The sequence below is a fragment of the Diuraphis noxia genome, unplaced genomic scaffold (assembly GCF_037042655.1).
Source record: "Diuraphis noxia isolate RWA-SAM2 unplaced genomic scaffold, SU_Dnox_SAM2 contig0003, whole genome shotgun sequence".
In the NCBI taxonomy this organism is placed as follows: domain Eukaryota; kingdom Metazoa; phylum Arthropoda; class Insecta; order Hemiptera; family Aphididae; genus Diuraphis; species Diuraphis noxia.
In genome coordinates this window covers 65150586-65169071 of record NW_028301713.1, presented here as the reverse complement: position 1 = coordinate 65169071, position 18486 = coordinate 65150586, and the positions used below count along the sequence as shown (strand labels likewise).

The 18486-nt window shown below is 24.3% G+C and overlaps 1 protein-coding gene across 3 annotated transcripts in view; it reads right to left on the bottom strand.

Moving 5' to 3' along the window:
- LOC107164322 (uncharacterized) overlaps positions 1 to 18486 on the bottom strand; it is a 149772-nt gene that overhangs the window by 129766 nt on the left and 1520 nt on the right. For 2 of the 3 annotated variants that reach the window (XM_015512095.2, XM_015512097.2), the window contains exon 1: positions 4853 to 5150. In XM_015512095.2, the coding sequence (XP_015367581.1) occupies positions 4853 to 4950 (98 nt within the window). In that variant the 5' untranslated portion in view covers positions 4951 to 5150. Of the gene's footprint in view, positions 1 to 4852; positions 5151 to 18486 lie in introns of those variants that run through there. The other variant, XM_089222304.1, reaches the window with a different exon arrangement.

Here is an 18486-nt window from a genome sequence, read left to right as displayed (position 1 = left end):
GTTGAACTATTTATAGGCATATGCAATTTTCGATAATTATTAGTTTTTTAAAAATTAATATTGATAAAAATGTATTTGTTGGGTAGAAAAGCTTGAAAATTAAATACAAGGCTCCTAACATATTGTTATAAATTTACAATAGCAGTTGAAAAATATTAAAAATACATAGGCACGATTTTTTTATAAGCATTTTAAGTTCAAATTTTGACTAAATACGTAAAAATTACGGCAATGTTCAAATTATTTTATGTTAGAAATTCATAAAAAAATTTCCTTCCATATCTAAGGTTTGAAAATTTTTAATAATCTATTATATATCCTAGATAGATAAACCGTCGCCGCTCAGAATCGTTTTTCGTATACGAAGATATAATATCATTGGATTCAAATTTAATTCCATCCATTACAGTAACCCACTTCCAACCTACTGTACAGCAGAGCGACATCCACGACTTACCCGCTTTTTTTATTTTGAATCTAAAAAAGGTGACAAGTGGTAACTGCTATGTTATACTGCAGTAGTTGTTGAGCACATCGTTGTAATGGATTTATTACACTATTGAAACCAGATAAATCATTGCATACGTAAAATGATTCTGAATGAAAACGTTTTTTCGTTCTAGTATTTATTACTTACATAAATAATCAAATTTAATAGTTAATAAAATAAAAACTGAAAATATCAAATGACTCTAAATAGCGTAACATTCTGGTGAACTTTGTTTGGATGAAAAGATAAAAAATAAATTTTGAAAATTTTATTTTACAATTTCTTATTGTGTTAGCTATGAAGAGAAATACTTTTATGATGTTTCAACTAAAAAATAATTTACAAAATTTGAAAATTGTTCATAATATATTATGATAAAGGACAAAGGTATCAGATTTCTACAATTTTTCGTTTTTGAATACACTAAAATATAAAAAAATCAATTAATGGGAGTTCGTTAATTTATCACTAAATGTCAAATGTTGTTGTACAACATTTAAATCCAAACGCCCATAAAAAGTTAATGTATATAGTCTATGTATAGGAAATGATAAAGTAAATATTTTGTGAAAATATCAAGTATAATGTTATTCATTTTTGGATAACGGCAAAATAAAATACTCATATTGTATTTTTGACATATATTTCCAGTTGAGTCTTAGATACCTACATTAAATACTACCTTAACATATATTCAAAATAACTTATATATAGATAGTTGTAAATCTATGTATACTGATGTATATTAAATATCTATAATACAATTGTAATTTCATAAGTCTAATATCTAGGTAATACTTATAACAATTTTAATTTAAAAAAATCTAACGAATACCTAATCACTTCTGATAAAATATACGTCTTTATATGTATCTATTTCTTTAAAGGTTTTAAATATTAAAGACTGATAATTAATCATTATAAACAATGAATAGTGCATTATTAAATTTTCCATATTATATATGAAATGATACAATTTTTTTTTTTAAATATTAATATTGACTTATCATAAGATCAATGGCTGATAATTCTGATATTATTTAGGTAATGTGAATATGTGATAATAAAGTGGCAATATTTTTTAAGCAAACAAAATTTATTCATCTAAATTAATAATTATCATTCAAATTATTTTATTATGGCAACCTAGTTGAACAATGAACATATTAATGCATTTTCAGTCACAAATTTATAAATTTTGTGATGGTGACAGGCACAATTATTAGTTGAAAATTTTATTAGACAATTACATTATATTAATCACTGTGTGTCTGTGTTCCAGTGATATTATCTAAGCCCAGATACCAACTACATATCCTTTTGTACCTAACGTATTTTGTAATATATTTGTAAACAATGTAAACATAGGTGTACACTCATATATAGTAAGCCCACTTGGCAATCAACTCCAGAGAATCTCGTCAAAGATAGTAACAACATAAAAAAATTGCACAGAAACGTTCATAAAAGTGATTAAATACATAAAATTACAAAATATAGTTTAACAAATTTATAGAATTCCTAGTCTATGTTTGTAATTATAATTTATAATAATAAGCTACGGATGCTGTAATGTTGTAATAAATTATACATTTTAGTCATTGTCTAAAAACTCAAGACGTGAAATGTAGTTATTTTTTGAATTATCATTATTAGCAATAACATATATGATTAAAAGTTATATGTTAGGTATAGCTTTAATTTAAAAAAAAAAATCTAAATACTCCATAACTAATTATTTCTTAATAATGAGTTAAAAGTGTATATATTATTCAATAGGTAGGTACAACCATACTTAATCCTTATATGTTAGATTAATTACTTTAATAATTTTTTAAACAAATTTTAAGGTACAACAAAATATAATTACATACAACTCTCTTAATATATCTTAATAATCCCTCTTTTTCATTAAATAGTTTTAAATTAAACAATATGTTAATAATTAGAATATCATTTAAATAAGAATTTTTTATTTTTTTGTTGAAAAGGCTTCAACACTAAAGGTTATTAGCCTGTAAGGAGATATGTATAATATATTTAATAACTTGAAATACCTATGTTGAACGATACATTTTAAACATCCTCAATTTCCGTCATTATTGTAGTTAAGCACTTAAGCTATTGTACACTTTACCTATGTGCAAATTAACTAATGACAATATTATGCCACTCATGCTATGGTAAATATGTTGTATTAAGTCATATTATAAAGAATAAATGCTAAATGGGTATTGTCCTCCAAGTTTTTTTTTTTTATATCATATTAATAATCTAGTAAACAGTATTATGAAAGTCAAATTCTAAAATATAAGTGCGGATTCGTAGAAACGCTGAAATAAATTATTAAGATAAAAAAACAGCAAGAAGATAAGATAATAAATGATACCTACTTCAAACAGGTATAATTTTTAGAACCGTAGTCATTAATTGAATATATTACCGAAAACAAAATTGAATTGTTCTATTTACTATATTTATTTTTAAATATTTTTTATGAACATTTTAAATTCCACGAGTTACAGTTATAGAAAATAGGTAATTACATATTATATAGTCTTGGTATAGGAACTGACAATAGTAATATTTATACAAGTTTGAGAAAATAAATATTTTTTTGCGTAATAAAAAAAAAAACAAAATGTTTGGCACAATATTGAATTTAAATTAAAAATTGGGTTTATGCTAAAGAAAATTACCTATTATTTTTTATTATTCTTTATTTTTTTAGAACATTAAAAAAAATAACTATGAATAAATATAATTTTTTTAATTACATTCTGTTCTAACTTAAATTATTTTTGGAATGTAACGATTTAAATACAACAGAGCAATTTTAAAGCACAAGTGCAAGTTGAAACACTCATAGGTCATACCGTTCGCCTCATCTTCTGTCACCAATTTTATTTAATATATAACATCCAGTGATTAAAACAGGAACATGCGTAGTTCAATAAATAAATCACCATTATCCACGTATAGATCCTAATTTCAATTAGATCATAAAATGTAAAAATATAATAAATAGTACCTATATCTTTCAATTTAAAAGCTACACGCATAACATTATCATAAATTTTACATACAGTTATCAGTTAATTTGTAGAGGAAATAAACTCCATAATAGAACAAATACAAAACTATGTTTTTAAAAAGCTTTCAACGAGGATTTCTAATTTTGAAACTTTGTCTCAGTCAGATAGTTTTCTTTTACATGAACAAGTCAATCAGTCGGGGATCCATATGAAATCCGTAAAAAATTTGTTTTAACACATTTTGATGTTATCAATTTATTGTTATGATGACATCCTGTATTTCTATAATAAACGCGTAAAAAAAATATAATTATAATTGTTTCCATAAAATTTAAATGAAATGTTAATTCTTAACAAGAGAAAATTAAGTACAATAAAATATACAATGATAAATTGATTAATAATAAGTTGAATAATAAATAATATATAACACACAGCAGCTGTGTGTAACAGTAACAGTCAGGGACGTAAATAGCCATCGCTCACAGGGGCCCTCAAAAGTTTTATAATTATATACCTTATATAGAAGTAAATATTTTGTGATAAAATAAGAGGGGTCTCCTTTAAAGAGCTTTTTCATTTAGGCCAATATTATATAGTTACGTCACTGACACAGTTATTCATTTTTATAATACAAATTAATTTTTGCAATTTATATCTAACATAATATACTAATAATTCACCAATTCTAAAATAGTTATAGGTACCGATATATATACCGATATTATATATAAACCGATTGTTTAAAACGACGAACTGAAGATTGAAGAATGAAATGTGATTTTATATATTTACTTTAACTTTCTAACTAGTTTATTCACTCAGACACTCTAGTAGATACCAATTTTTTTAGTATTATTATGAGTTATTTTTTGAAAGTCTTAAAATTTTTAACATCAAATTACCTATACATTTTCTACATTGACAAAAACAAATAGTACTCCTATTGATTTTGACTGTTTAGATGTATGAAAATCTAAACATAGGTTAGAATATTAAAAATTATTAAACATCTATAACATTATGTTGTGTGTTATTAAACGCATTTTTCAAATTGAAAATAATCGTGTTCATTCAAAAATTACTTTGGAAAAGTTTTGTTAAAGTTAGGATGACGATACTGTTGGCTGTTGCCCGCCGTGACAACACGTGACGTCACGAACAGAACAGCTGTTGGACTGCATAACTACAACAGTTTAAATTATATGAATATATTCCTGTTCTTATTACCTATTTCCCCACCATCAGAATTGCTATAAGTGTACCTACCGGGCGATCGAGGAATTTAAGCTAGATACGCGTGAGGTAAAAAAATTGAGGCACTCACTTGACTTTTAGTGGCGTAGCTCCTTTCAGCATGTACTCCCTTGGATTGTCCCAAGACATCTTGCTATGGGCACGTAGCTCGTCCGGTGGCCTATACATTTGTAAGTATATATAAAAAAAAAAAAAACAGTAACGGTTAATTAAAAAATCACAATTAACACATGAGGCGAACCACACTGAATTAAGGGGTCGCGGGGCGGGGAAAAAACTACCCCGGTTTCGAGGAAATTATCACAGGTATAAAAATATAGAAAAAAATACACACTATAAACAAACATCGGTGTGACGCGCGCGGCGAGAGAGTAGTTTCCGCAAACTGGATTAGCGGCGTGTTGAACGCGGATAATCAGAAAAGTCGTAGCGACCGACGGCAGTCCCCACTACCTATGTGAACACCGTTCTACAACGATGACGAAGGCAACGTAAGTCGTAACATCGTACGTTATAATGATACGGTCATACGGACGTGAAGAGTTCCCGCCTACTATCTGCGATGGTGTAGTTAAGTAGTTATAAATACTTAATAATATGCTATATTATTTTTCAACAATAATTAAAAAGTTTCAAGTGGCAATAGCCTACAAACATTGATTTTTAATTGCGTACATATTATACCGTGTGTTCAATTTCAAAGGTAACAGGAAATATTTCGAACGCATGACCTTGAATTTGATTCGGGGGTTTTTTTTTACAGGATACAGGACATATAAATACATATTTTTTTGACACTGGATTTGGATTGCTCTATTTTTTTTTTGAGCAACTTTGATCTTTACAGTTTGTTGATATCTTCAAAATTGCCATTTTTATGACGGTCGAAAGTTTTAAATCAGTTAATTCGTAAATATCGCATTTTTAAACGAATAAATTATAATGATATTTTTTTATAAATTCTATGTAATAATACACATTGTAGTTTTAATAAAAATAAATTGTTATAATATTACCTATAAATATGTAATTAAGATAAGCGTTGAAAAATGCAATATTTACGAATTATAACTGATTTAAAACTTTCGACCGTCATAAAAATGGCAATTTTGAAGATATCAACAAACTGTACAGATCAAAGTTGCTCAAAAAAATAAAGCGATCCAAATCCAGTGTCAAAAATAATGGTTCCTATTTAAGACATTTTTATTTTACTGCGCATGCGCAGATAAAGAAAAGTTAAAAATTTAAATTTATCAAAAAAATATGTATTTATATGTCCTGTATCCTGTAAAAAAAACCGGAATCAAATTCAAGGTCGTGCGTTCGAAATATTTCCTGTTACCTTTAAAATTGAACACACGGTATATATTGTGTATTGTTGATCAACGAATTACCTAATCTTATACCTATACAATTTAAGTTATTACTAGTTCGTATAAAAAAATGATTTATTTATAAATATTTGATATTATAGTATAATACAATGCTATAATAAGCAATAGAACTAATATTTCAAAGTTACTTTTAGTTTTTTTTTTTTTTTTAAACCACCTGAAGGCTTTTTATTATAACGATCAATGATGTTTAACAATACATTTAAAAGGTGTATACATAAATATTGAAAACTTTAGATTAAAAAGCAATTGACGGGAAATTTTAGAATACCGAGAACTATCAATCTATGATACCATAAATTGATTAGATGTACTGATTTTTTCTTTGATTTAAGTATTTCAATAAGTTTTACCAAGTTTTTAAATATTTAAAATACTATTTTGATTTTTAGTTTATGAATAGGTGTTGCTAAATCATGATTAAATTAAACTTATGATAAGATAAGAAGAATATTATATTTGCACTAATAAAAAAAAGCAATCATTTATCAAAAGTCTGATTCGAGAACCGAGGTATATATAGAATATATGTTACTATGTTATACTATTAGAGATACCTAATTAATCTATTATATTAATAGAATTAAAAGATTAATAACATATCATAATTTGATATGTACAGTTGAATATTGTTTTACAATTTAAATTTTCAATTAAGATAAAATTAATAGTAAACAATATTAAAAGAATTAATATAACATCTTATTTTCAATGACCTAGACCCACAGTATTATGGTCAGAGGCGGAGCTACGGGGTGTGCCAAGTAAGTATATAGACACACCCTATTTTGAAAAATGTACATGCTGATCATATTATTATAAAGTATGCATTATACAATATGTTTATAAGAATTAAGAGTTATTGAAATACAATTTGATAAAGTGGTCTGTGAAATGTAATTTTAAATCAATTCAATTATTAAGATTCTAAAAAATATTCTCAGAATATTGTAACTTCGACAATTGAATTAGAAATGTTAAAATTAGAAATATGTGCTTATGACAAATAATAATTTACTTTGATTGTTATTATTTATTTCAATATCAAAGTTTTTAGCGATATAATTCATTTGGACGATGGTTCAAATAACGTCCGAATAAGCTCCAATTTTAGTCAAAGTTACTAGATGATGTCCAGGCATTAAAGTATTATAGAAGTTATGGCATCCAGGCCTTAAACAATTTTTAGTTTTTTTTAATCTGTTTAACGAATTATTTTTCGACATCAAATTTAACAGAATTATTATTATAATAATGTAAAGTGTATGTTTGTTTTAATTTAAATGCCATTCAATTATAATATGTATAAAATCAATTAAATAATATTAAATAACATATTATAAATTCACACTTAAATATTAAGGTATACTTCATTTAGTTTATCTTCCTATATCGAAAGAACACAAACAACTCTATAATATAATTGCCAGTGGTACCTACTTTTTTACTTAAAAAAATTTCTATATTATTAAAAAAAACATCAAAATGTATGGATTTATGAAATTTATAAAAAAAATATGTTATAAAGAAAAAAAGATAAGTAAACGTTGCACGTAAACAAAATTTGATTAACAATCAGCATTAATTAATTAACTTTCTTGCCAAACTTCAGAGTATTTGTAATTTATATTTAAAAAAATAAATAAAAAATGAATCACTAACTGATAATCAATATTTTATTGTCTATGTATCTAGTAACATATAAAATACAATAGACAATAGTACTTATTTTTAATTATTAGTTTTAAATATAAAAAAAATCTTAAAAACCCTGAAAATATCTTATGTATGTAAAGCTATAGGCGTGATGGTGAATATAAGGATGAATAAACATTTTATTTTTAAAACGGCGTATTGAAAATATGTTATTATTTTCCTGTTGACATGCTATATAGTGTAGATATGTTTCCAAACGTGTTTGAAACACTACGATGTAATCAATATTTTAAGAGCATATATGAGCATCAGTCGTGATAACAATTGCTATTGCTTGATGACAATATAACGATGGTTATGATATTAATAATTTAGAAATGTATGTACAACTTTATTATTTCAATACATATTAGGGAGAAAATAAAAACATAACATAGATAATATTATATAGATTTTATATTTATTTATACAAATTTATTTAATCGCACTATTTCGTGAAAACTAATAGTTTTAATATACAGTCCTACATATATAAAATTGATAACAGTATAGACAAAATATTTAAAAATAAAATGATTTTAGATTGTGTATTAAAACGTATAATTATTGTACGTTTATTGTACCTTTTAAAGTATCAACAATTATGTAACTATGTAAGTACCTATTAATATTATATTTTACTATATTTACATATAAACATTGCATCATATAAGTTATAAAATACAATTTATTTTTCGTTCTATGTATTTATTACTTACATAAATAATCAAATTTAATAGTTAATAAAATAAAAACTGAAAATATCAAATGACTCTAAATAGCGTAACATTCTGGTGAACTTTGTTTGGATGAAAAGATAAAAAATAAATTTTGAAAATTTTATTTTACAATTTCTTATTGTGTTAGCTATGAAGAGAAATACTTTTATAATGTTTCAACTAAAAAATAATTTACAAAATTTGAAAATTGTTCATAATATATTATGATAAAGGTATCAGATTTCTACAATTTTTCGTTTTTGAATACACTAAAATATAAAAAAATCAATTAATGGGAGTTCGTTAATTTATCACTAAATGTCAAATGTTGTTGTACAACATTTAAATCCAAACGCCCATAAAAAGTTAATGTATATAGTCTATGTATAGGAAATGATAAAGTAAATATTTTGTGAAAATATCAAGTATAATGTTATTCATTTTTGGATAACGGCAAAATAAAATACTCATATTGTATTTTTGACATATATTTCCAGTTGAGTCTTAGATACCTACATTAAATACTACCTTAACATATATTCAAAATAACTTATATATAGATAGTTGTAAATCTATGTATACTGATGTATATTAAATATCTATAATACAATTTTAATTTCATAAGTCTAATATCTAGGTAATACTTATAACAATTTTAATTTAAAAAAATCTAACGAATACCTAATCACTTCTGATAAAATATACGTCTTTATATGTATCTATTTCTTTAAAGGTTTTATTCTAATTATATTATAATTATTGTACGTTTATTGTACCTTTTAAAGTATCAACAATTATGTAACTATGTAAGTACCTATTAATATTATATTTTACTATATTTACATATAAACATTGCATCATATAAGTTATAAAATACAATTTATGCAATTAAAAAACTACAACAAATATGTAAGTTTATTATTCTATGTATTTTTATTTTTATTTTTATTTATTGTTGGATACTAGCCAATCAAAACGTTAAATATAATTTCCAAGGGAACAAGTGTGACAAAATCGTTAGAAAATCACGAGTATAGCATAGTTATAATTTTATAACATAGTAATTTAAGTTTGACTTGATCGTAAAAATAAATAACTTTTTTAGTGATTATTGTATAAGATTGTATGATAAAAAAAAAAATAAACAAAAAATAATGGAAATCACATATTATATGCATTTATTCAATAAAGTGTTTAATTTAAATATGTTGATTATAATTATAATTGTTTTTTTTTAATTCTACAGTTTAATAATTTTTAAAACGTGTACAATAAGGTTAGGTTAGTTTTTTCAATACTAATTTTTTTTGTAATTGAACTATATTATAATGGGTGTTTACTTGAAAGTTAACTATTATATGTTTAAATATTATACAATTATAGGGTACGTAATATGTTTTATTATTATTATTTTTATATTATTTGTACTTGGGGATGATTAAACATTCAAAAATTCAATTTAACTTTTATTTACATTTGGTACTTTATAATCTAGAGTCTAAATGTATTTAATAATATTACAATTTGTATTAATATATTATTACGTAAAGCTGAATATTATATACAATTAATTGTGAATTGTTTCTAAAATAAAATAACTATTCAACATTAATTTGTCCTCGAAAAAATAGTACTCAGGTGATTTCCGGTGTAAATACTATGGAAACCTACTAGGCGTATATATTCACTTCTGAATAATTGGGACTATTGCAAGGAATTAAACTATTGTCACGGACATTTTAGAAGGATACTATAATCTATCGTGGTAGCTATTTGCGTTGTTATTGTTAAGTTTTAAACATAATAAACGATTGTGATGGGTTGCAAAATCAAACTATAATAGTATTTTATTTTTATTTTAAATTTAACGGATACAATTTTGTAGATATATATTAGCTAGGTTAACGAGAAAAATGAGTTCCCTTAATAATAATATAGTGCTTCAATTAATCAGGGTAAATTAACTTCTTGCTTATAAACCATTGCAGATTAAAACATGACTTTATTTATTTTAAATTTTTAAATAGATAGTACATCTATAGTGAATAGTTGTTCGACTTGTATCAACATATTTATCTTATCCACAATAACATATTAGGATATCTCAAATGTATTTATTACGATAACAATTATTATTCATATGTAAAATATCCAGATTAAATATGTTTATAGGTATTAGAGCAATATTATCATATTTTTCATAGAGTCCATGTCGTGTAGCTATCTATTTAATCTTAATGATACAAGACTGTTAGTTCTATACTTCCATCTACAATATTTCAGGACATCTTGATAGAAAATTGGCAAATAATACTTCGGAATAAAATAATAGTATAAATAATCATCGATCAAATAGACTAACGTAATTTAATGATAAATGTGGTCTTTAAAAAATGATCTAGAAGTTAACCCGTTTTCAAATCATGGCTCCTATTAATTATATATACGAACGGACAAACGGTTATCATCATAATAAATAAGTATAATAAATTTACCATTTCTAATTATGAGTCTAATCTATTCTTTCGCACATCCAAGCACAAATAAAATACTTTAAAAATGTATTTTGTTGAGGACAGTAGGTATACGGCAACATATTATGTAAGTTTAACGTTATTTATAACAATCTTTAGTTAGTATTTCATTGGTGCTTAAGAAAGCTTCGAGAACAGTTAAAAATTACTACCTAATAAGTATGAGAAATTATAATATAAATATTTGGTGAAAATTTCAAGCCCCCAACGTTTGTTCCTTTCTTGATTAGGTTAAGTACAACAAAAACAATACAAAATCAATTTTGTCAAAAACTGGTGTTGCGTTGATAAACTTGTTTTGTGCATTTAAATTGTAAATATAAGATAAACCCATCTCGAAATAAAGATAAAATATGGTATTAAACCTATATATGAAATTATTTCAATAAAATTGATAAGCATTACCTATTAATATTAAATCATAATATTTAATATGTATCGTCAGTATAGTAAGGTCAGATTCATTAATATTTACGAGTTAATAACTACCTGAATGATTCTAATATGTTACTTACATATTATTTAATTTATATTAAACTAATTTATTCTATTAAACAGTAAAATTAAAAACTATCAAAAATGAATAAATTATATTGACTGTAGTACAGATTTAAATACTACTGTAATACTAAAGTATCATAGTACATTCTCCTATTTTTCTTCCAATGGGAAGTTTTATTGCATTGTATACATTTTATATTCTTATATGTAGTAGTTCTATTTTTTTCAGTCTTCTAGCATTCTATAAGGTTATATTGTTCTGGCATTGCACCAACAGGACACAAAATATGTGCATCATGAAAAACCGGAAGCAATAAAAAAACTATTTACTTCATCGGTTCTAGATAATAATTAGTACATTTATTGACAATATTAAGTCAGATAAATTATATTCAAATAAATAAAATAATCTGAGTTTAAAGAATTAAATTTGAACAATTGAATAAGTTGAATTATTTTATACTTATTGTATGTTGTAATTTGTTTAAAAAAAACTATAAATGAACCATTCGCGATTCAATGAAAATATTAGTATCTAAAGGTTATCTATTGGTTAAATTCCTTGTTAATCTACATTTAAAATATAATGTTTAATAACATAATTAAAAATCTGGATATAATATAGATTTCAGAAAATTCGTATCATTTTATTCCTCTCACGGTGACTGTGGTCAAAATAATGGTATACTGGAATTTTATGATTATTATCAATTTTAATGAAAATTCTGCATGAAACACATAATATAAAGGGGTAATATTACCGACTTCTTAAAATACCAAGTCCACCAGAAAAGTAACTTATAACATTGAATATTTTTATGTATAAAATAACCGTATGTAATTATATTCAAATGTGTGCTCTTAATATCTAAAATATAGTAAATTTTAAATTAAATTAAATAACATCATTTAATTTAACAATTGGCTATTTTTATTATTCATTTATTTTATTTTATATTATTCCAACTTTAACCTCAATAAATTAAAAATATTCTTCTAGAAATATTTAAGGTTTTTCGATTATTGTGGTTAGAAAAATAATTTAGCATATTATTATTAACATTCTAGTTAAGTATTAAATTTTAGTGTCACATGAGTAAAATTCTCAGGTTTTATGCATTTTTTTTAGGTGTATTTTATGAAAAAGCTTTATCATATCAAATTCAAAAAAAACTTGAATGAAGTTCAGTTATAGTAACATTCAGGTGATTATTTAATTTTTTCTTGAGCATAGAAAAAGTATCTAATAAAATAAAAAAAATATTAGAAAAAATTTGCATTACTACTTATTCGTAAAAATATTAAAAATTAGTTATGACGATACTAAAGTTCAAACTTTAAACTCTTCATTATTATATATATATATATATTTGTTTTTAAGAAAAACATTCTGCAGAGACTGTGGCCATTGGACGCAATATTGTATTTATAATATTACATTACATTATAACAGTCGACTGATAGTAAACAAACAATATAATTATATTTAAAATAATTTATAAATATATATTATATTGTATTGTAATGTAGTTTTACAGCAATTAATTTTTCTAGACCATAATTGATAAACAATAAATATTGTTCGGAAGCAATTTACTAGACAAAAATACACAAGTTTAAACACACCAAACAACAATCGGTTAAAACTTAAAATGTATGTGTATATATTTTGAAAACCACAGTAATAAACAATTAAAATTATATGAAACTTCAACAACAGCAAATTACCATTTAGCTCATATTATTGCTAATAATAATAAATTCAAGCAATTCAAAAATATAATTTGACCATTAAAGTTATAAACAAACTGAATACCTGACATATTATTATTACTTTGTTTGAGATATGGCAACGTGGAGTATACCTATGTAGAAACTCGACTGATTTGCATGAACAAATAAATCGCGTAACAATAATATATAAGTAACGATATGGTAAAGGTAATGTAAATGGAGGTTCAACCTTACAGCTTTAAGCACATGACATATAACACACAACACTCATCCAGTTTTTTTTAAATAAATAAATTTTATTGTAAAAACAAGTGGGCCTTGATAAGACCATTACACTCGACCTTACGGTTAGATTAGTCTAGAATATATGTTATTTATAAAAAAATAAAAATATTTAACAATTATTATCGTATTTTTTAAGTTAAAATAGATCTAAATTAATTGATTATCTTTGTAAATATTATACTATACAAGTGTCATAAAAAAATACTATATGGATACATTTAAAGTTGTATGGTTTGTAAAATATCAAAAGAGAATAAAGCAAATATTAATTATTTTTATGTTTCAAATACAAATATATAAACATATTAAAACTTTATGCTATGGATATAAACTATAAGTTCGAATTTGATTGTATAAAGTTATTATTATTTCAGATTTCAGTCCTTAATTTTTATGAACGTATTTAACTTTGTATGGATTAGTTTTTAAACATGTTATGTTTGGAATTTGTATATCTATAATCAAACAAGCCTTTAGATACAATCAACTATAAATAAATTGAAGTTTAGAAAGAAGAACGGAGTGGTATAAACTTCAAATACAGAAATTGCTTGGAAAATAACTCGCTCTCAACTCCAGCATGCCACCTAGTATCCATCCACCTGCCCACCAATCAATCCAAAATTGCAATGAGATATGTCATGTGTCATTGAGCTATTTCCATGCAGAATTTAGGTATAAATATATATATATAAGTATATTGTGTATAAATATTTATATTTTTATAGTTTGGATGCAATATTAACTACTTCAAATGTAATTTACCTATTTTATAGGGTCTACACTTTATACTCTACACCATTAAAATTATAATAAATCCTAAAAATTATCAACATTTTAGAAACTCTAGTTTAAACAATTGGCAGTTTTTTAAACGATAGTTAACATAAATGCTTAAATTGCTTTTCACCGTTCAACTTACATACTCGTAAATAAAGAATGAAAACACCTGCAGCAGTAATTTGATCATATAAACAATGTTAACTTAAATAAAGTTTTGAAGTAATAAACAATACTATGAATATATATATATATATATATATATATGTATGTAGGTATGTATAATTTAATGCTATTATAAACTATAATGAATAAGTAAAATATCTGCAAACAACTGATATTTATGTTATATTAAGGTATAGGTATATAGCTACATTGTTTTGTTTTGAGCAGTGTTCAGCTATTTTGAGGAATTTAATTTATTTAATTGATCGGTTTTTGGTTCTATAAAATTTAATCAATAATATTTTTAGTACTCGTATTTTAAAATCGAAAATTATCTTATGTTTCGATAAGAATATTTTAAAGGGTTTAATAATTTAAATGTTAATAATTTATACATAAATGTATTATATCATTGAAATATTTATCTTTTTATTTTAATAGTTACTTAATTTCATGTAAGTATATACAATTTTAGTACTTTTACGGCGATCCGTTTTTTTGTAAATAGGAACATATTCTAACCATATTTTTTCTATCTTCTATTATTTTAAAAGGATTTTTGTAGATAGATATCTACATTACAATTAATCACGGACGTTTTCTCCATTACTGTTTTTGGTGCAGTGGGATATATTACTCTCAATATATTTTTAATGTGGACATCCCCCCATTCTTTTTTATTGTTTACTATTTTATGGTACTATGTTATTATTTTATTTTATTTTTTTGTACATATTATTGAAATAAATCTACAATCTATACATATTTTTTGAACAATGAGTAGGTTTGATAAGTGGCAAATAAAATTTAACATGAATCATGAGATTAGAGAGGATACCCAGTGGTAACATCCTATAATTTTATTAATATTAAATTACCTAATATTTTTTTTTTGCCTACATTGTCTAATATTTCCAAATATTTTCATATATTTAATAAATGAAAGATGTATATTTTTGAAACTACATAAACAATAAAAAATAACAATATTTAAAAGATGGTTAATATAAAATATAATATCAGAAATTTATATCTGAAATAAACAACCACACATGTCTCATTTGGCACCCCTCACACATTGGGACACGCGAAAACGAGAAAGCAGACACATCAGCCTATGAAGTCATTTCATTTCCACTATCTATTCATATCATATCATCTTCCTCTTTTGAAACTTTCGGCATAATCTATCGGAAAATAATGGAAGAATGATAAATTTTTGAGAAAATTTACCTCTCACCAACAAATTGAGAAATATAAAATAATTCGTTTAGAAATTAAACTACCCTCCAACACAAATTAAAGGAAGTAACCGTTACTCGAGCCAAAATAGGCCATTCTCGCCTAACTCATGTCCATATCATAAAAAAAAACCAGCATCAATACGCGATTCTTGCAACGAAACATTAAAAATTGAGCACATTGTCATCATCTGCCCCAAATACATCGAAGCAAGCAAGATACTTAAAATCCTGTTTCACTCCACCAAGCCTTCAAAGATGAAAGCACAGCTATGCAATCAATACATTTTTTCTTAATATAAACTATCCATTGTAAATAATAATAATAATAATAATAATGTTGTAAAATTCATACCAAAATGTAATGTATGTATATTCTTTTTCTCGATTAACTTTTGATCAAATATAGGCTAAAAACCTTTGTTGTCGAAGCCTTAATAAACTTTAATATATATATAATAATACTAGTATACTGTGTTAGCTAATGACAAATACTTTGATTATTCAAAAATATATATCTATAATTTATTAATTTACTATATTTATGAAAATAAAATAAAAATTACATATTTTATTTTATTTAAAAAAATAATTTCATATTAAATATTGAATAATATTATAAAATAGCAAACTTTTAAAAGTAAAAATGTGGTGGAAATGTCCGCTTCTACCAGGGATGGGGGAATTTCTTACTACAACAAAAACAGTCGAGGGAATGTCCATTTACCCATTACAATATATTAAGCTAACTATAATATTAAATAATTTACTATGGGATCATTTCTTTTCATTTTTTAGACACTTAACTATTTCATATGATAACTATTACTATAATATAAATAACAAAATCTATTATTTAAATTATATATACTAAATTATTTAAACATCAAACAGTTGAACACTAATCCACTACATGTTAAAAGATTTTTACTCGAGGTTACATTAAATATATTATATTTAACATTTGTTTATTGGCATTTGATAAAAATATTACGCAAATGAATATAATACGCTTTGCGTTACTCATTATAAGGATGAATGAATTACATAAACATAATATTTAAAATCAAAGAAAAACTTTTATCCAGTGACGTACACAGGATTTTTCAATGGGTGAGGGGGATTGAAAATAAAAAATTGCTCGGTTGTCTCAAGATAAGGTTTGAAAAATAAATTGAATATTTTCTTAGCCAAAAAGTAGTTATGTATATAGACTATGATTATAATAATTAGGTAAACATTACACGATTTAAGATTCTATATTAAGTCCATGAGTAAATATAACAACAAATAATAATAAATAAATAATTAACATGATCAATGGGGTGAGGGGCTTTAGCCCATTAGTCCAGCTCTTCGTACGTCACTGCTTTTTTTGATGATTTTTCTTTTGGGTTAACGTTTATTCTTTAGTTTTAGCTAAGAAATATATTCTTTAATTATGGACAATAAGTCTTGTACACTTGTAGGTACCTAGTATATTACTGGAATCAAAATGCAGAATTTAAAATTCTAAGAAATAAAAAAATATTTATTTTAATTTTAACTATATATATTTCAATATTTTAAAAGAGTTAAACATTCTGCAGTTTAACAATTTTCTTTAAAATAAAAATAGATACCTAAGTGTAATGCTGTTATTATATCTGTCTTATTATTTATTTGGGAATTTTAATAATGCTTTCTTTTAAGTTTTATAAATAATTCATTTGATTTTTCATTTATTTTAAATATAATCTATATTATATAATAATACATATATTTATATATATGGTATACAGATATGAAGATCGAAATTATCATAGAAGCATCAAGCAATACATAATGATTTTTGATGCGTTGTTATGAATTATGTAATACACTCTATTTAAATAAACTTAATTATTTATTATTTTTATCATTGATTTGTAGACATATAGCTCACTTCTCGCTGAAGTACCCAACTATTAGTAATATCATTTAGTATGATGTATGATATGTTATGTGAAGTAAATAGTTTGTATTAGGTTTCTTCTATAATAGTTGTTATAAACCATCTAACGGTTGCTTTTTTACTTCCGTGTCATATATGCGAGTACCTACATATAGGTTGAGAATATTATATATATCATATATATACATACTTTCACGCTTGTCGCTTTGTATACTAAAGTAATCATATTACAAAATGTTATAGATATTATGTAGAGGCGTAGAGGGTCTAATATACCTTTTCTTTTCATCAAGAGCCCATAGTTATACGCATATTTTACATTATATGTCGTTATGTTTAATGTTTACAACGAAATTCAAAACAATATAAATTATGATTTAATGTAATAATATGTATTACTGTATACCTATTAGTTCAGTAAATGTGACTCATTTACACACTTTAGTCTCTAAACAAACCGTCAACATCTTGTGTGTACTTTAATTTTTGGAAATGGAGAAGAAATGACCAAGGACGGCCATTGACCTCTATAAAAACCGGTAATAAAAATACAGGACGTCTGGTTGTCATTTTTCATACTCGTACAACACGTATACCTAACTGACCTTATTCATAAGTCAATTTCTTATGGTTAATAAAACAAGAATAATATGCAAATCAATGTACATCGAGGAAAAAATTAATCAACTCTAAAATCCATATTCGATTACCTTTAAAATA